At 38.5% G+C, this 20,290-nt stretch overlaps 1 protein-coding gene across 1 annotated transcript in view; it reads right to left on the reverse strand.

The window, feature by feature from the left end:
- The window catches only part of GFRA1 (GDNF family receptor alpha 1), a 138,189-nt gene extending 118,329 nt beyond the window's left edge, over positions 1-19,860 (reverse strand). The window contains exons 1-3 of the mRNA XM_062001524.1: positions 19,806-19,860; positions 18,391-18,693; positions 17,263-17,346 (exon numbers count right to left, since the gene is read on the reverse strand). Of these exons, the coding sequence (XP_061857508.1) occupies positions 17,263-17,346; positions 18,391-18,693; positions 19,806-19,845 (427 nt within the window). The 5' untranslated portion in view covers positions 19,846-19,860. The remainder of the gene's footprint in view (positions 1-17,262; positions 17,347-18,390; positions 18,694-19,805) is intronic.
- Positions 19,861-20,290: the final 430 nt, after the last annotated feature.

A 20,290-nucleotide genomic window follows, 5' to 3' on the forward strand; every position in this document is an offset into this window, starting at 1 on the left:
AGATGGCTTTACAAACAGGACAAGATGTTACTGAGGATCTGGCAATGGAGGAAAATACAGCTGCTATCTGATTGCTTAGCTATAAACTGAGTTTTCCACATAAATAATACTCTCCATCTGCAGCATGAAGTTTAGGGGAAAAACATAAGGCCACCAATTCTGTTCTACAAAATGCAGGCATCATCTTTGTAAATGAATTTCATACAAGGTCTCAATACTATTTGTTCCAGATAGAGCAAGGCATATAGCTTTTATACCATAACTGTCTAAAGCTTGCTCGCTCTCCTGAAGTGAATACCAATTTTAAGAGTCAGATGATGATTGCAGCAGTGCTTAAAATACACACAAGATGCATGATGAGCATCACAAACAGGACATTAAACTGCTCCACAAAACCTATTTTGTCACTAAAAGAGTCTTTAGAAACTTTTAACAATATGAGATAGAAGATCAGAAAGTTATTAAAACAGTGACGTGCACATAAAACTATTAGATGAACTTCTATCAATGTAAGAGAGGGTATGGAGCATCCTATGCATTGTAAATAATTAGAGATCTTTAATTTCAAGAGCTGCCCACATGGAAAATCTCCTCAACTTAGAAGGAATTTTCCTGACTCTGTATGATGCAGTTTCCTTATCAGATTGCTCAAAGCAATGAAGTAGTTTTAATATGAGAATAATTATCACGAACAAGTCCTGTTCTGTGGAAGAGATGTCTCTACGATTATCTTTCAGAGGCATCAGACTACTGTATGAAAGCCTACAAAAAATCACTGAGAGCTTTTAACCCATATTTTTTATGACTAAAGAAAAATAACATTTAGGATTAGATCAAAGGCATGAAAAATATTTTTTTAAATGTTATGGGGCTTGGAAATAGAACACAGAGGGTAAACACAGCCTTCTTTCTTCACATAACCTAGAGGGAAAGTAATAGCTGTGTCCCTTTAATGAGTGAATAAAGCAGGCACAACACACACAGAGAGTTGCAGAAGATCCAATTAATCAAAACACCTTGAGGTCACACAGATGAAGTACATTTGCAATCCAGCATATAAAGAGAAACATTGTTGACAAGCAACAGGACAAGGGGTAATAGGATGAAGCTGGAACACAAAAAGTTCCACTTAAACATAAGAAAAAACTATTTCACTGTGAGGGTGATGGAGCAGTGGCGAGGCTGCCCAGAGGAGTTGTGGAGTCTCCTTCCTTGGAGGTCTTCATTATCCACCTGGACATGTTCCTATGCGACCTGATCTAGGTGAAGCTGCTTCTGCAGGGGGATTGGACTAGATGATCTCTGAAGGTCCCTTCCAACCCCTACCATTCTTCTTGGGAAAGCTTCATTTTATATTAACAAATATTTTGCTTAAGGGGGGACTACAAATCTGCTCTTGTGAAGCTGATTTTGATCCAATTCTGATGGAAAGTGACTGGAGACTCAATGGTAGCTGAGAGCCTACACTACTCTTAACGAGACCCTGTAACAGAATGTAGAGGAGTATCCTGTGACTAAAAGCAAGCGAAAACACTCTTCTGCAGTTAACTATAAAACATACTCTACAATAAATATTTGACATGATTTTATGCTATGAATATGGGTCCGCCAGATTGACAAAATTCTTTCCAGATGAAGAGAAAAAATAATACAAATGTATTTTGCCTCAGTGTTTACACCACAGATGAATGGAAAAACAAGAAGTCAGTTTCACAGGAGCTGATCTATTCCCCACATTAAAAAAAAACCAGCTGTAATTAAAAGAAGTAATTGGCATACTACTCTAATTGCTGCAACATGCATTCTTCAAAGAACAACATGACCTGTTGAAATAAACAGGTTTAAACATGAAATATCACTTCTGCTGCCAAGTGTCCTTAAGATCTACTATTGTGGTGCATCAATGGCTGCTGCAATTTGACTTGTCTCCATAGAACCAAATCTTTCCATAACATATCTTTCCCATTAGTGACCAACTGACAAGTAGTGAAAACAGTAACAAACAGAATAATGTTCACGTTCACACGTTAGGATTGATGATGTTGTAAGATAATGTAACACCAGAGTCTATGAAAGTCCACCACATTAGGAAGCAAACTGGTCATGTCTTTCTCCAACACCAAATAGAAGCAATGCACATTCTCCTTCAGGAAAACGTTGCCAACTCAAATGTTTGGTACCCAGTAGAGTAGCTTTTTGATATACATGAGAGGAGAGTGAAAGCAATCAGAGGATTTTCTGTTTCAATGTCTTTTACACCACCTGAAGCTTTCCTGCTTAGAGTTTGACAAACTCGTCAGTTTTAATCACATGCAAAATGTTGCCTTCTTCCCTTCCAGTCTCCTTCATTTCAGATGTTACTTTTTAAAAATTATATTTCAATTCATTATTCAACATTTACTTGTCACCAATGAAGAAAAGAAACTGCCAGAAATGCAGGTACTTAAATTCTAAGTACGGCATAAAAATTAATGCTGTATGACAGTCATCACAGGATACATTCTCTAGACAACAAAAGACAGATTTTTTCCTTATGAAGCAAATGCACCTTGGTTCTTCCTTGTTTGTTTTATTAAATAAAGCAGCAGTGTGACTGTCTATCTGAAGTACTATTCACTTTATTAACTTTAATAAAATAAACAGGCTCTGAAAGCCAGATCTGAGATGAGACTTCTGCATCCTTGTTTCTACCAACTAACACCTTTGAACTCATTTCACTGTGATGCAACAGGTACAGACAGATGAATCGGTACAAGGAAATAAACTGAGATTAATACAAGGAAAAAACCTGGGAAAGAGTTTGCAATCCAACATACTGCTTTGAGAATATTTGGCCTTACACTTCTAGTGTCTTTGAAAACAGGCTGGCCTAATGTTTTATGTTTTAAGGACACCACACTGTATTATAAACAGGAAGCTTTGCCTCTACAAATTGCAGACCGTTGTTTATTAACAGAAACGCACAGACACATCTCTTGTGTAGAGTCCTTTCTGAAGAGGACTATGGCACAAACTGGTGGCCCTTCAGAGACGACCTGTAAGGGTTTTGAAAATTCCTAACAGGAAGAAAAATGTATTCTCACAGAAAGGCCAACCTGGAGTACAGACAGGAAATTAGGATAACTGCATTTTTTCCAATGGAAAAGAGCTATTTTGGGGGAAAGATCTGTAAGTCTACAGAAATGTGTCTCCTAACCTTCCTTTCAGTAAACCTGCTGTTGAATGATTTATGAAAAGAAAGTTTCCAGTCAGACAGGCCCAGAATTAGAGATGTGTTTTTACCTTAGCTTTCCCTTTAATATCTGCATTAGTCAGATTTTAAGTACACCAACAAAGGTGATCTCTAGGCACCAGTACAACATTGATTCATATCACATACTGGAAAAGGAGTGTCTGAATGTAATTTCAAACCTGTGTCAGAAAGGAGCTGTACAAAAGCAGAAAAAGCTAAAGTCGTAAGTTTCCTGACCTCTGAGTACTTGTGTCTGCCAAATATACATTAGCTCAGCTTTTACATTTAATATGAAAAAAGCTAGAGTCCTGCCAGCACCTATTCACTCAAGTCTTAAAACAACTAAGGGTAAAACAGTCAAAAGAATAAAGTTGGCCACATCTTCTACAACCATGCAGCTTCTCATGCTACAGCTGGATGTAGGGACAAGCAACCTGGGTTAACATTTGGGTGTTACAATGTGAAATAGATAAACATTTCATTTTCCCATTAAAATTAACATGACCTTCCATGACAAATATGCTGGCTGCACCTCTTCCAACACCATTACATGCCTCAGTTTTCATGTGAACTCAATCATTTCAAGCAAATCTGGGGTACTCCAAACAGAAATGTGAACAGCAGGAGTCCCGCTGTGGTTAAAACCTCTCAAAGAAACCTTCTCCTCTTCCCAAATACCCACTATACAGTATTTTGGGCAGCTAGCCAAAACCTTGTCTCTAAATAGCTTTAGAGTGATTTAAAGAAATATTTTAATACTTTTGCCATTCTTTAAAGAGTTCAAAAGAATACATTTACTGAACAGTAATAATACACATCTGAGAAGTTAACACCTTTAAAAAACCTTCTGAGCTTTGCTGTTCTACTAATAAATTGTTCTTAATATGCACAGTAATTGTAAAAAATTTTATTAAAATGCATCTCTATTACTGTATCACATCACACAACAAAAAGTCAGTATCCACAATTAGACCACTGCACTCAGCTACAATCTGGGGAAAAAGATGATTTATAAAGTATTCCTCTGAAATACCAAGGTTTTCTGAGTTTAAACATATTTCAGATATTATAAATCCTTTTAAAATTCTGAAAACCACGAGGAAGGTTAAGTAATAAACCTTAATTCTCAGTGACATGCTCCTTGAGACACTGATCTTGTTCAACATGTAGCATTCGCACTCGGGAACATTATGAATTGTCACCCTAATCTATCAGCGACACTCTTTGCCATGGAAGAAGTACAAGCTGCTCTGTCGATAGAGGAGCTATCTGTTACAAGTACTTTACACGTCTCCTGTTCTGATAGTTGCAGTGGGAAGTAGCTCTTCTCACCACAGCCCAGGTCCAGAATCATTTATTGTATTTCTCATTCTGGCTAAAGACAGAAACTAAGCACTTTTAAGTATTATACAAGCTTGAATATTGACTCTTACAAAGCAATCCCAAGTCCTTCAATTAGCACATATTACTGCTCAAGGGGAGCTAACTATTGGCTCCATTTTATTCTTTTTGTGACAAAATAATTCACTCTGTAACTTGTAAATTACATTTCTCTTCACCCTCTAAACCAGATATTGCAAACTGCCTGCATTACAGAAATCTGTGATTTTTTTCTGACTATCCTACAGAGAACAGCTCTAGAGAAAACATGGCCATCTATTAAATCAATTTCTTTTGCCTCTCTTAGTGTTCTAGGTTGAATCATTTACCAATTATCTTTTAGTTTCATTATGTTTGTCTGTGTAGGTTTAAACACATATTTAAATCACTGAATTAATTTCCATTAATGATAAAAAATGATACATACAGTTGCAATGCTATAAATACAATTACAAAAGGCAAAACAAAACAACATCTCTTGTTTTCTTAGCTTGACAAAGTATTGATATCCAAAAGATTTTCATGTTGAAGCATCTCTGAAGCAGGACTGGAAGTTGCAACATTTAAATCCTTGACTTAATGCAACAAGAAGGAGATAACTCACTTTTTAATAATCTGAGGAATTTATAAGCTTGCTTCCAATTAGCATAAATGAAAGCTAGTATCTGACTGTATAATTATTGCACAGCAATGCAGTACCTAAGCCCTAAAGATGACAGCTTCACAAGTGCAACCATTCTCTGTCTTGTTAAGTGAATAATTTAAAGTAGGTAATTAAGCACACTGCAGAGTGGCTGCTTGCAGTGGATATCACTAAAAGTCATCTGTTTTCAAAAGTACCCCTGTAATGTCAGAGATGCCCAGATACCGACACGTTTTAATGAATAAATAAATGAAGCAGGCTCAACCATCACAATTACTCACCGTTTATGGCTGTGGTTATTCCATTAACAAACTCTTTTATATATTGACAACCTCACCTTTTTAGTCATTAGTTCAAACACAGTCCAAGAGGGGAATGATCAAAAGTATTTCTACAGCTGCATGGTGAACTACACAGAACAAGCTGGGAGGAGAAAGGGTATGTTAAGGGACTGATATCTGAGCTACAGAAATCATCATTGTAATTGGCACCTTTGCTGGCAGCTTCTGCAAGGAGGGGAAGGACTGAGTGGTGAACGAAAAATTATTTACCTTCCCATTTCTAGGGCTGCTACATCCCTGCTCTCGTAGGTTGCTTTGCTTGGCTCTGCAAGGATGGACATGTGGTAGGACTGACTACTTAATACCATTTTTCGGATAGCTAAGGCATTTGGTACCATTTTTCTTCAAACAGGCTAATTCTAAATTCATTCTCATTTATGCATTTTCATCTTCCCATAGCTCTTAGAGAAAGGTCAAGGTCATGAAGATAAGTTATTTTTAGCTATACAGCAGAAATGTATTAAAAAGCTAAATGAAGCTCCAAGTCAAATTCAAATCTTTCTCTATTTACTAAATTAAAAAAACTTCTCTGTGCCTTTCTCCCTAAACATTAACACAGTTAGAGTTCATACATCCTCCTTCTACCCAACCCAGAAAAGAGCTCTCTAGATGTTTTTGAACTGTGCAAAGAAAAACACCAAAACCTGTGTTCAACTGTTCTCACACCCCACATTTCTTGACAAATCTCCTTTAATTTTCTATTGCGAAAGTGGGACGTTTGGCAAGGGGAAGAGACATCTCACACATGAGCAGCCTTGGGGAATGTTTGCTGAGAAATGCACATAGTTTGACCTCTCAAAGGATCAAAGCAATTTACTTCATGTGGTCATAAGTGGTACCAACCTCTGCAAGTCTGTGTCTCCATTTCAGTATTTAGGAGATGAAAATAAAGTAAACAGATTATGAGAAAGAACTGACAGAATTTCTCAGTCTCTGTGGCTTTATTATAAAGTTATAATTTTCATGACTTTTTGTAAGAGAATACTATAGGCAGTTCTTACCTATGCAATCCTTTAAAGAAATCTGACAAGCAAATTTATCAATTTCTAATAGAATTTCAAATAGTGCAGACACCTCATTGTCTTCAATCATGTCTTGTTTCATGACTGTGTATGTGGAAAAAAGACTTGTTTGTCTGTTCATAATGGATAACATGATGTATTTTCCTATGGCAATATAAAATGAATAACAATAAAAAAGATAATTTACTTTGCTGTCAGATGCTGATCCTTGTAGGTGTGAAGAAAAGCAAGTAGAGTTTCAGGGACCAGGTTTTGATGTGGTATTGTATTTAAGTATTCTGTCATTGAGATCTAATTGCACTTAATCTGCTCAATAAAATTATCTTCACTGCTATTAGCATCCCAGACTTGTGTTATTATATAATCCTAACCTACTTCTTAAACAGGCATTTTAATCTGCTGCTTAAGCGTTCATGAATGCAAAGCCACTGCTGTGCAGAATACATTCCACTCCATTTGCAAGTGGCAAGCCCAGAGAAGTCTGGGTATGTGGATTTAAATTCTTTGAAACTACAACCAAATGCTACCATCACCTTTCTTAATTTTGTTCATGACTTTATCACAACAAATGTCAGAAAAACTTAACACTTAATCTTAAAATAGTCTATCTGAAAAAGAAGATGACTCCAAAAAGCACAGTGTCATTTGTAAATACAATATTGTATCATCTAAGGACTCAAATATATGTGTTCATATAGAACAGCTTTGGGGTGGGTCCTTTCTTTCTTGTTTCATTTCTAAATCTGAATAATCTTTATGACAACTAACCTAAATGCGTGAATTATTTCACATTTTGAGAATCCTGAGATGCTCAATTATCTAATACAACTGTCAGCCATCAACTGTACTTAATTGTCTGTATGTTTCAAGTCCACTGCATGTTTATTTATATCACTTGCACAACACAGTAGATGCTTTATGAGACTTGAATAAGATGAGGTATGTCACAGTCCAATGCTTAGTGATTGACAGGAACCATATTTGCTTTTTTAAACCCTAATTTTTCAAGGAAATGTAGGTAAATTGGATGTCAGTCTCTTCTATCTTCTCCACATCCCTGCAGCTCACAGAGATTTTCTTTAACCCATAGGACATAGTCAAACAAATTTGACAATGGAATGAATATGAAGTTCTTAGAGTTTTTATAAAAAACCTGCTGGTTTTTAGTCCCAAATAGACCTGCCTAGGCACAAGCATAGCCAGGCATGTCTCTGAGCCATTCCAAGAAGGAGCTGGTGCCCACCTGTCTGTCCATACAGTCCTTCAGCAAGTATATAACACCAAGCCAGCTGCAGCACATGCTGCAGAGACAAGAGTCATGGGACAGAATTAAGGACTAATAAAGAGACAAGGGAGTACATGTGGAGAGGGCACAGCACAGTGAGAAAAGGTAGGAGCTGTCTCTGTAAAGAGAGCAGGGGCATCCAGGAGATGGAGGATGGTAGGAAAGCAGGACTTATTAGTTCCATGACTTGGGAACAATTACTTTTATTAGACCACATCTCAGACTCTTTACAGGGAGGGTGAGAGAACAATTTTGAGAATGTTGGGAAAAGCAGTGTTTAAAGGAATGAAGAAAGCAACAGCGAAGGCATTGCTTCACCAGAAATACCAGACAAGGGGGGACAGGAAGGCATTGGGGGAAAGGAGAAAAGGAGAGCAGAGTGGGGGACAGAGGCAGACCACAAAGCAAAGACACCAGATGTAAGCAAAGTCTGTCATAAAAAGGAAAAGGGTGAGGGGGAAAGGCAGTTAGATTTCTGAGAAGCCACTAGCTGAGGTAGAAGGTAGAACCATTCCATGCTGCAATGACAATGAAAGAAACCACCGGAGTCCTACTGCTGGAGGGGATTTGGTGGACGAGTTACGGTTCAGAGAAAGCGAACTCAACAATCAAAGAAGGAATGGCAACACATGTAAAAGATATGTCAAGGCAGAAATGAGTTGTAGTTATCAGCACAAGGAAGCAACGGTGTAGCACTAGCCTGATTGTCAGGGTCACACATAAGAAACGTCTGCAGGGGGCTGGAGGCTGTGGGACTGGGGAGCATGGAGGATCACCGTACAGACTTCTGTGGAGGAGGAACAGGGAAGCAGTGATTCCTGGTTTTGCTTAACTGAGCTTTAGTACTGAATTTTGGGTGCAGAATTTAAAAGGAAGAAAGTGGAAGCTTTTAACACTTCTGAACCTCATCAGCTGCGTGACAAAACTTTAATGGGAAGACGCATTTTATGGACACCAGACAGTGATAAAAATCATATAACCAGCGAATGAAGAAATTCATCTTTATTTATGGGTTCCTACTCAAATTGTTTGATATCTTCAAGGCTCTTTACAACCCATCATTTCTGCAAATTTCTATGCAGGAAGAGCTCTATGCCATTACACTTGGTGTCACGCATCTCATGTTAAATTTCAGGCTGAGTGCAGATTGTACAGGACAATAGCCTGACACTTATAAAAATTGTCAAAGCATCATAGTAACTGAAGAACTATTCCAAAAGTAACTTGTGTTAATGCCCTACCTATACTGACAGCATTGTTGCTGCATTAGTTTCATTCACAGGAAATGCAAGAATACAAAATTAATACCAAAAAAAACCCCATAACATAACATAAACTACAGGATTAGTTTTCATAAACAAAAAGTCACATTCCTAAAAATCAAAACTGTGAATACATGCCTTTCTAAGGTTAAAACATCCTAAAACATCCTAAAACAAGAAATGGTGGATACTTATCACAAATAAGTTTCTGCCTCACAATCCAGAAATTCTGATTTTTTCTCATGACACACAGGCATTTTACTCTTAGCATTTTTAACAGACTGTCAGCTCCTGACAGATAGCACTGGCTCTTCCAAGACTGTCAAAGTTTTCCCTAAGAATCCAACACAAATGGGTTTATAAAAATAAAGTTTTCAAATATTTTAAAATGGAAAAAGCCAGAGTGCAAATTGTCTGCCATAAACTGCACCTTGCTGTGCCATCAGGAGACAGCAAGCTGCAGGATGCTGCTCTTTTGGGCACTGTTCTCTGCATTTCAGCAGGGGACACAAAGCACTTGAGGAGCCTGCCAAGGAAGACTGCCACACATGCCTACTGAGCACAGGCTTCTCTTCTGCACCAGTTTTTACAGCACATTTATTACCGTAGTATTCCCAATAGTACATTCAGTGCTGCACCAGCGCTATGTCACATGTACCATGTTTTTTCTCACTTCCATCATGTCATGCCTCGAGCAGTCCTCTTAACAGGTTGTGTCCAGCTGCTTAACCCCTGCAACACAGCGGTCTGGAGATACCTGACAAAGATGGGAACCTCCTGACAAGTTCTGTGCCTCTGAAGTCCCCTGGCAACCCACATCTGTTCCTGCTCACTGTGTCCTTGAACTGGTGGTGTCTCTCCCCATAGGTAACCAGATTCAGCTTCCCTCCTCAATGACTAGTCAGCACTCATAACCCCACCAATACCACTAACAGTACCTGTGTGCTTTTGCTCCTACTTCAGAACAACTGGTGTGGCACTTACATAAACCATAAGGCTGGACTGTAATGGGAAACAAGAGTATACAATTTGCTGCTCAAAAGCATATCCGCATCTGCTCGTTTGATATCTGGCCTACCACGCTGTAATTGAGGCTTTCCTCTGAAGATACAGATTAAAGGGATGGCAATTCCACTCTCCAAAGATGCTACTTGAGGCAAAGAAAAGGCATGGTTCACAGCATACATTATAAGCAAAATGCCTGGCCATATTTATTCAACTACCTATCTCCCAACACTTTATTTTCAGGCTTCAGGAGAATACTGCTCTCCTTCAAGTTTCCTTCAAGACCCTAAATATTCTCTCTTACTACTCTCAGCATTCAAGGAAATGCTGAATATTCATGCAGAAACATCCTATGTTGTATCATCAGAGGCTTCCTCCCTCCATGGAATGGATTCCATCTTGCTGCTTTTGTTGAAACAGACTGATGAAGCCTGCCTAGGCTACTGGGACAAACAGAAGCTTTACATTTGCTCAAGGCTGTGCATTTTAAGTACTTGAGGAACAAAGACCTTTTCCTCTGTTTTACAGATCTTCAAAGAAATTAGCAAAAAAGTTCCAATAATCTCACCAAGGAGAGACACATGGATTAAGCTGAAGATATTTGCATGTTCCTATTTGGGGTTTCAAGGCTTGTTTGTGTTCCTGCTAAAGTTAAAGTGTGTTAAGCATTGGCTTTAAAAGCTAGTCAGTCAGTTACTTCAGCAAAGTACTTAATTCCCCTCTCATAATCAGATCTAACTTCAAGAAATGCAGAAAACAGGAAACTCAAAGAGCTTCTGCAAGCCAACAGTCACCAAAGTGATTTTCTTTTGTGTGACGTCCAATCTGATTATGAAAATGCAGAAGTGGAAATCAGCAACTAGTATCTATGCACCCTTGATAACTTGTTATCTCACTGGAAGCCAGCCTAGTTGTCTGCAAAGAAAATCTGCAGACAGAAATGTCAAAGAACACAAACACTGTACATGCTCATATTGGATTTATTTTTGTCAAACTATTTTCATTTTGTTAAATGCGGCTAAAACAGATGCCTGTGTTTTTTAGGGTTCTTTTTCTGATAACAGGAAAAGGGCCACAGATTCTCACTGGGGAAAGAAGTAATCTGGATTTATAACTATAAAACCACTATTATATATTGTTCCAAGGGCTATTATTTTAATGTATTACTTTACATAGGAAAATACAGTTGTGCATGTGACAATCTATTGTAGGCTAAATTAACAACATCTGTTTACTTTTCTGTTATCAAAAGGCTCAGTCTCACATCAGAAAACCAGAACTAAGCCAAAATAATTACAACAGGAAACAGAATACATCATAAACAAATAAAAATATTTAGATGTGTTATGCTCACTTCAGGGGGAAGAGAATCAGATTGCAAGACTCCTATTAAATTAATAAGATCTGGTTTATTGTTTATGAATTCCAGTGGATGTGCAAGGTAACTAACATCAAGTATCTCATTTTTCTTAAGGAAACTGCAGCATTATGGGAGGTAAGAGCTATTAAGAATACTGTAAATAGTCAAGAGTAATCAACATTTTTAATATCTTGTAAATTAAATTGCTTTTGTAGAAACATGGCATCTCAAAAATTCTTATAGAAATGTCAGAAAAAGACATAGTGTTAAATTAGAAAAATATGTAGCACTTGAAATACACAGATTTAGTAACAGAATCAGGATTAGAGGCCTCAGGCAGTAGGAATTGGGGATGTCATACAACATTAGTTCATGGGAGAGGCCACTAATTCACAGGCCACAAACCCCAATAGGGAAAGGCTGTGAATCTGTTGGCCAGGACAGAGACTCTTATCTTTTGATAAACAATTTTTGTAATACTATAATATGGATTCTACAAAGGAAAAGTAATTTACCAGGTAGGGAAAAAAAATGCTAATTTAATGTCTGAGACCTGCTACCCAGAACAGACCTCTTACATTAGTTCAAGAACTGCAAAAAATGAATGTGGTAGATATAGATTAGCTATTAGGAGTAAGTTCTTTACTGTGAGGGTGGTGAGGCACTGGGACAGGTTGCTCAAAGAAGCTGTAGATGCCCCATCTCTGGAAGTGTTCAAGGCCTGTTTGGATACGCTTTGAGCAATCTGGTCTAGTGGAAGATATCCCTGACTGTGGCAGAGAAGGTGAACTAGATGATCTTTAAGGACCCTTCCAATCCAAACCATTCTAGGATTCTGTGATTTGCCAACTAAAATAATTTGGGGTTACAAATGTTTGGGCAAAATTAAATCACTATGACATGGTGTTCTAGTTCTACAGCCCCTCTTCATACAAGTAGCAGAAAGAGGAGGTATGAGGAAACCCAAAGTACCTGAAGCACAGACAAGGAAGCTCAGTTTCTCTGGATCCTGAGAAATCATATTAAAAAAAACCCCAACCTTCTACTTCCACTTCTGCTGATAGCAGTTTTTCCACAGGAAACGCTTGCAGCCTGTTCTCTGACTCTACCTCATCCCGGGGAGGGGTAAAATAACAGGGAGAGAGCAGTCATCAATACTCAGAGCAGGCTTTATGCTGAGGAGAGAGAAGTATCCCTTTATAAAAGTTTGTCAGATCTTGAAGGAAATGTTTTGCATGCAGGACTTCATTCTTTCCCAGTATCGACTTTCTGATCTGTAAACGGCAATAGTACAGGATACCTACGAGACTTTGAAAAACTCAGAGGAAGAAGGGAAAAACTAGTAATTAACCAACTCTCCTTCTGAACAATGTAGCGATCCTAGAAGGAGACTCAGACCCATCTTCATCAATCCTACAGAAAGAGCGTACGTGAGACTTCTTAAAGCTCTTTTCCAACCTAAATGATTTTATGATTCTATGACTGCCTGATTTAAATGCCACTGGCACACAGACCTTTCTGAGAATTCCAGCACTACTGCAACTGACTTTTTAAATAGAAGCCATCTTACTGACTAGAATGGTTTGTATTTATACCTCTAGCTTATTCAGTACCCAAATCAAACACAATAACTTCACTTGCTGTGTTATCCATGTTCTAACATGGAATGGCACACTCCAGAAAGAAGCCCTAGGTGCTGTGCTGTCTGCTGAACTCAATTTTAATTAACAAATTTACCATAATACATCTAAAATATATCCTCTTCTAAATACGTTTCCAGATACCTTCTGAAGCACAAGATTCCCAGAGTTTTTAAAGACTAAACAGCCTCACGAGAACAGCAGAATTAGAAAACACTCCTTTTGACACATACTCACATGAGCCAGTCTCTTTCTCTTGTTTGTTAGTGACACAAAAGGCACTTTGCAAAAACAGTTTACTACATTCAAAATAAACATTGGGGAAATAATTAATTTCTACCTGCCTCGTATTTTAGCCACTAGAAACAAGCTATTAACTAGCAGCACATAACCAACCAATCCTTCACAAATTACCAGCATGTTTTCAGAAATATTTATATGGCCTGTACTTAAAGATTACTTCTGAACATAACAGATGTAAGAGAAAGAAAGAAATGTACATAAAGCTCAATAATGGGATAATAAGCCTGTGATTAACTAGGCAACTTAAAAGTGAATTCATGGGAGGAGAGCATTATGTCATACTAAATATGTTGTTCTAAATAGTCAATTCTTTTTAACATTAAGTATTCTATTTACATCACTTCACAGATATGGCTTAAGGCATTTTATTCAGCTGTAGTGGCTCTCTGTTTTGGGTTGAAATGAATAAGACGTTTCATAAACATTTCTTTTGTAAGGTATGTGAAGCTACAGTTCTTATGCAGGATATATTCTTACAACATGCCACACAGATGACCTCTATACAGTATCAATTGATACCAAAATAATAAGGTATCTTCCAGTTCCAAGGCTCAATGTCAAATACAATACAAATTCAAGAGGCAAACTTTTCCCCAGGTAGTTAAAGCTATCTACAGCTTTATACAAGTGACTAATTCAAGCATCTATCCTTAATTTGGTGTGAAACTCACCTCTGAAATCCAATCAACAGATTTTGAGTTTACTGTAGCTGTGACAGAAGCCAATGACCTTAAAATGTTTTCACCTCTCAGAAGTTGTTAAGGTTTAAGTAAAACTGTCTGCTTAAGCAAAATCTTTACATCATAATACCTAACCTAGATCTGTTACCCTCTAAAACACACTCACACAAGTCTTCGGTAATTTGAAGAGCTGCCTACCAGCAAGAAACTCACACCCTTGAGGCAGAAGCACCACATCAGACATAGGTAGTTCTAAAGAAAATTCAGACCTAGACATGCCCAAAACAAAAACCAAGACAGCCCTGTCCTTCAGAATGGGATGACTCAGTCCTGGATTCGACCACACAGGTGTCAGAGAACTAACTTTATATATGGACCTCAATTATGAACTTGAATTGTAGATGGAAAGGAAGATCAGACCTTTGAATACTCAGGATGTGTCATCACAAGTAAATGAAACACTCAGCTCACACTCATGTTACAGTCATCCATTATAAATTACACTTTCCTTGCAAAATTAGTAGTTATTCAGTATGGGAATATAAGATACTCTGGACTTAACAGTTAGTATTACAATAAAAAAAACATGTGGGTGTAGATTTTTCTTTTCTGTGTTGTTGGACATTGTTTTAAATTTTATATAGAAGACTTGGCTTTTCCTTCCAGTTCTAGACTAAATACACCACTACTCCCAGCACAAAATAGACGTCTTAAAAATATAAAACAAAGCCTGCCTTTAGTAACACAACTGCATTGCTGGTTCCATTAACAGAATGGGAACTGGAGACAAACTACAAACTTAGTAACAGGTTTAGCAATATATTGTTGACTTTTGTTTTACATCAGCATATTGGTGCTTGGGTGATTAAGGAGAAAATGGCATCCTATTTCCATAGAGGATGCAATTTTGCACATAATTCTGTATAGAATTAGATCAACTTTAACTTCTTTTAAAAACTGTCCTTCATTTCTCACTCGTACACCACAGAAGACTTCTGTAACACACAAAGCAGTGATCTTAGCCAATGTCTTCTCCCTTTTATGTACTGTAAGAGACAACTGTTGTTTTTCTATACTGTGGCAAAAATAAATTTTAAAAGATGGCAAAAGCAGTATACTTGCCAGAATGGCCTTTGGGAGATGAAAGAGTGAACTGCAGCTTTTAATTATACCCAAGTAACTTTAATGGAAGTGAATACTGCAGTAACATCTATAGACACAATGACCACACTCGCAGAACACCAGTTAAGAAACCTCTGCCAACACTGCTTGTACAGGGGGCCGGTTTGTCTGTTTTAATCAGGATACAAAAGTCTTACCAAGTTCTGCTGTTTGGGGTGTTTGCAGAGCCCTGCAAAAAAATCTGTCAGACTAGGAAGCTTTAAAGAATGTAACATGCAGCAGTAACCATGACAATATGAAAAATGCTTTTGCTAATCTTTTTCTTTCAGATGACAATTCTTCCAAATACTAGTGGTTTTCCACTGTACTACAATTTCTAGTTGTTGCTCTCTGTGAATCTAGGCCTCCAGTCCTTGTAAACTTGAAACTTCTGACAAAGGGAACAGCAATTTGGGGTGCACTAGTAACACAGAATGAGTCCTAGTCAGTCCCACAGCACCTTAGGTAACTGTAGTAGGATGGACATCACTTGTTGGCAACTGAGTCATTGTTTCACAGAATATGAAGAATAAAAAATATTAATGATTTTGCAAGTAAATGAGAAATCTAAAAACTATCAGAAAAGTAGAGTATACACAGGGCATTGCCATGGAGATCATGAACTGCTGAAGTTGATTAGAATTTGCTCCTCAGTAGGCTGACCATAAACTTTTCTAAGAAAACAGCCTGGAACTCCTCTGTATTGATTTTGTCTTGGTTTTAAGTAATTAAAAGAAATATGTTCTTTGGAAATGAATCTTTGTTCACTACTATTTCTCCAACAGACTTCCTAACCAAACTAGGATAATGCTTTCAAAAGATGTATGCGATTTGGACCTGAAGTCACATTTTGAAAAGTGACTAAAGAGCTGATTTTCAAAGGCATTAAGGTACCTAAAGATGCATTAAGCACTTAAAATTTCTAAAACTGCCTGAGCATCTAACACCTATTTAAATCACTTAGTCCTTTCTGAAAATCCCAATGGGCAGTTATCTATGTTTTATGTGTCTATATGCCTTTGAAAATCTGCACCATTAAATACTTAACAACCTAAGCCCCCCTGGCTTTTAATGAGACTTAGGGTCTTAAAAAGTGTAAGTACTTCTGAAAATTGGTCAAGCCACTCTCTCTTGTCTTTTCTTCTTTCTTTTAAAGACCCAACTGACATGCTATGGATTAGCAGATAACTACAGCTTCACCACTGTCAGACTTAAACATTAATTCCATTTAAAAAATGAATGTAGACAGTATAAACAAAAAAAGGTCCTGAATACCAACTGCATCCTCACAGATTTCAATAACTATTATCCAAAGGGAGTATAATTTAGGCTGATAAAAAAACATACAGCATAGTTTAATTACCAAGCAACATACTCAAATTACTGCAAACAAGTCCTGAAGGACAGCCCCATAGCAGCAAAAATGCTCAGAGAACATCTATAAAAAGAAGGAAGTTTTGACAAGGCTGTTTCAACAGGCAGCAGTTCCAGAAAATAAGACAAGCCTTAATTCTGAAATTTCTTTTTTAAACAAAAATGTATGAAACTATAAAGCATTCCCTTATGCAAACATTTGAAAGATTTCTCTTCTGATCTTCTTTAATGTCAATGGGAGTAACTTGCACTGACCACATTCCCAAAAAGGAACTGATTTGTAAATTAGGAACGCAGGGAATCAGATGCCACCTACAGGAAAATTTTGCATTTATTGTCAAGAATGACTCAAAAAGAATACAAATTGACATCCTGCCAAGCACTCTTTCAGTGTCACTTATTTCAAGATCATTTACTATTTTCCTTTGTGCAACTATGTCATGAACTTCTTAAATCCAGAAAGCCATTAATATTTCTTTTTATTTAAGAGAGTGTTTCTCGAAAGTTCCCTAATTCAACTACAAAGCAGCAGATTGCAATCATGTTTCAGTTAAAGAATTTTAAGTCTGCTTACCTGATACAATTGGTGCTAGCCTGAATATGTCTGATAGTCTGCTGTTAACTGGCTCATAAGGGGAATCTTCAAGCAAGTCATTTCCTAAAGACAAAAAATATTTGGATTTTTTTCTTTTCTTATATGAGAATTGAGGATGAAATTTTGTTTTACTCTGAAATGAAGTTACTCTGTAACAGCAAAAGGTACTCCCCTTCGATCTCTTTATGTGGCTATTTCTCCTCAAAGCATTATCTATGAAAACACCTGGAAGAAGCTAGTTTTTTATCCCTGTCACTAGTTCTTTTCTCTCCTTCTCCCATAGAAAAGGTCATAATTTGCAGACAGCCTGTGACATCATATGGATTGTCCCATCTCATGCCAGCAGGAGAGAAGCTGTAGCAAGGATGCTCCTCTTCATTCACCCTATCAGCAGAGCTCTGTTTTAGAGGAGCAGCCCAGGTAACAGCTAAACAATAGCATCTTTGGAATAAAACACTCTTAACAAGATGCTGTTGGAAGAGAAACTTTTTATGATGCAGAAAAGTTCCAAGAGTACTGTGATGTATTATTAAAGTTAAAACAGAAAATATATATTGACTCCTTAATCACTGTCATATCCCTTCTAAATGGCACTTCTACATGCTCTAAGAAACACAGACTTCTGCCTCAGTATGCCCAGGTAATGTTGCTAGTAAACACAGAGAAGGAAATAATTATTCCTTAGAATAATGCTCCTCTTCATATTACATTTAACTTTCAGCAAATTGCTAAGAAACTAGTTCCAATGTCCTGAGATCTTGTTAGGTAAGTTCTAACAAGAGTTTAAATATTATTAGGAAAATGTCTCCAAATGATTGTTTTTGTGGCACTTGCACTTCCTAATGCCCTTATCTTTTGACTTGAGTTTAGAAAGGTCAGCTGGGTCCCCTGGAGGAAACCCTCATTGTGGATTTCCCAACAACAGGAGACGGAGCAGCAGCTGTTCTTGAGTCGGATGAAAGATCTTTAGTTTGCAGCTGAAGAGCACAGTGTGAATTATGGGGTCAGACCCTGGGTTCAGCCTCAGCGGCCGTCGCTAGCTGCGGATGTGAGGGACTGCCAAAATCACACACTGCATCAGGGGAGCGGAACGTTTCTGCAACGTACCCTGTAAGCTCTGGTACATGCTCCAGTAAATGCGCAGGCAGTTTTTCTCCTTCTTCATACCCCTCTTACAGCGGCAGTTGTACAGAGATTTCTGCTTGAGAGCTTCCATGGCGCTTTTGCATTCGTCCTTTGCCTCCAGGCCCGTTGCCCGGCTGAAGTTGCTCTCTTTGCCTGCTACACACTGCCTCAGTGTCCTGTATTTAGTACTACAGCTCTGCTCCTTGAGACACTGATCGCTGGCTTTCACGCAGTCGAGGCGGTCCCCTCCAGGCAGCCCGCTCACTTCTGCAGACAGAAGTACATCTGAGAGAGAGGAGACACAAACCAACAAACTCTCATTGAGGGGTGAGGCTGATTTAACAGGGTTTCAAAGCAGGCATATGGGAAGCACAAGGCACCTTTCACACAGCACATGCAGCCAACCCCAGAGACAGTACCTTGCAAACCTCTAGGCTTTATGCTGCACCTTAGAAAAAAAGCACACGGGGTTTTCATAATCTTAGATCCACTTTTGTAAGAATCCAAGGAAACAGTACATGTTAATCCTGCTAGCTGACTTATAAGCAAACATTAAAAACACGAAAGAAAACCCACAGGGGTTTATGTGTCTGACAAAACAAGCATTCATTATTTCTTAGATCCGCTTTGGTGAAACAAATAACCTTTCCATTCGAGTCTTTAACTGAGGGGTTAAATATTTGGCCTCACTTTCCACAAGAGCTTTGCTGTAATTTCAATTACATCCACGAACAACCTGCTCAGAGAGATAAGTATCCTCACTGATTGATATTAGCCTCCTTTTTTTGCATCAGTCACTTTTGAAAGACTGTACACATTTTTGCTTGTTTTACATATATAAAGGTAGAATTTATTAGTCTTGCCCCCTCTCTGTTTCTCTCCACGTATGATGTTTTTGCAGGAGAACAAAGCAAATTACATTAACTCTCTTCTCTCCATCATGCCCCATGTCACGCTCCCTCAGACACACACAAGTGGAAACACAAACATCTTCTGTGGAAAGGAAACCAGCTTGGACTGCAAACCACTTGCAGTCAGGCAGGCTGCCAGGTTCAGGTGAAGATGTAATCCTTCAGCGGACTCTTGTCACCATCACCCTCCCCCCCCACCCCCTGCTCCAAGCAGCCTTATTTTAGTAACATGAAAAGTTTCCCCATAACTTGTGAGAACCAAATTTAACAAGAGGCTACATAGGCAAGTATCTTAAGTCTGTAATCTCCTACAGACTTAAATGTAGACAGGGCTAACTGATGTGAGTCAGAGCCATAAAAACTACGGGAAACTTCACTGTTCTGCTTAAACAATAGACCGACAACCATCAGGGATCCGACCCCATAAACCCTATGCTTTGCTTTATGAAACGATGTACTGGGAGAAATCAGACGCCAGCAACTTACCCACTAAGGGCAAAGCGAAGTACAAGAGAACGAGAAACATCTTGCTGTCTTCGGATGGTTTCCCCAAACGAGCTGATGTGCAATAACAAAGAGGATCAGCATGTAGATATTCCAAAACCGCCGAGGTCCAAAGACTCCAAGTTCAGATCCATTGAATTCACGGGAGAAAAAAAAAAAAAAGGAAAAAGGAAAAAACCCAACAAAAAGCCCAAACCCTCTCTCCTCTTCACTGCTACCACCACCAGCAGCAGGACTAGCGACGCAAACGCCGAGCTTTTTCCCTTAGATTTCAGGTCTGAGCAACCTGAAAACCCAAGCACTGACTTCAGAGAGGGAGCGAGAGGCGCACGCACGAGTATATGTGTGCGCGAGTGAGCGAGCGGCAGCGGGGCAGGAGCGCCGGTCGCCTCCTTGGGTGGGCAGCGCCTGTTCCCAGGGAGGGACCGAGCGCACACACAAGGGAGGAGGGGGAACGAGATCCGCGG

This window comes from Colius striatus, chromosome 8 (genome assembly GCF_028858725.1).
Source record: "Colius striatus isolate bColStr4 chromosome 8, bColStr4.1.hap1, whole genome shotgun sequence".
In the NCBI taxonomy this organism is placed as follows: domain Eukaryota; kingdom Metazoa; phylum Chordata; class Aves; order Coliiformes; family Coliidae; genus Colius; species Colius striatus.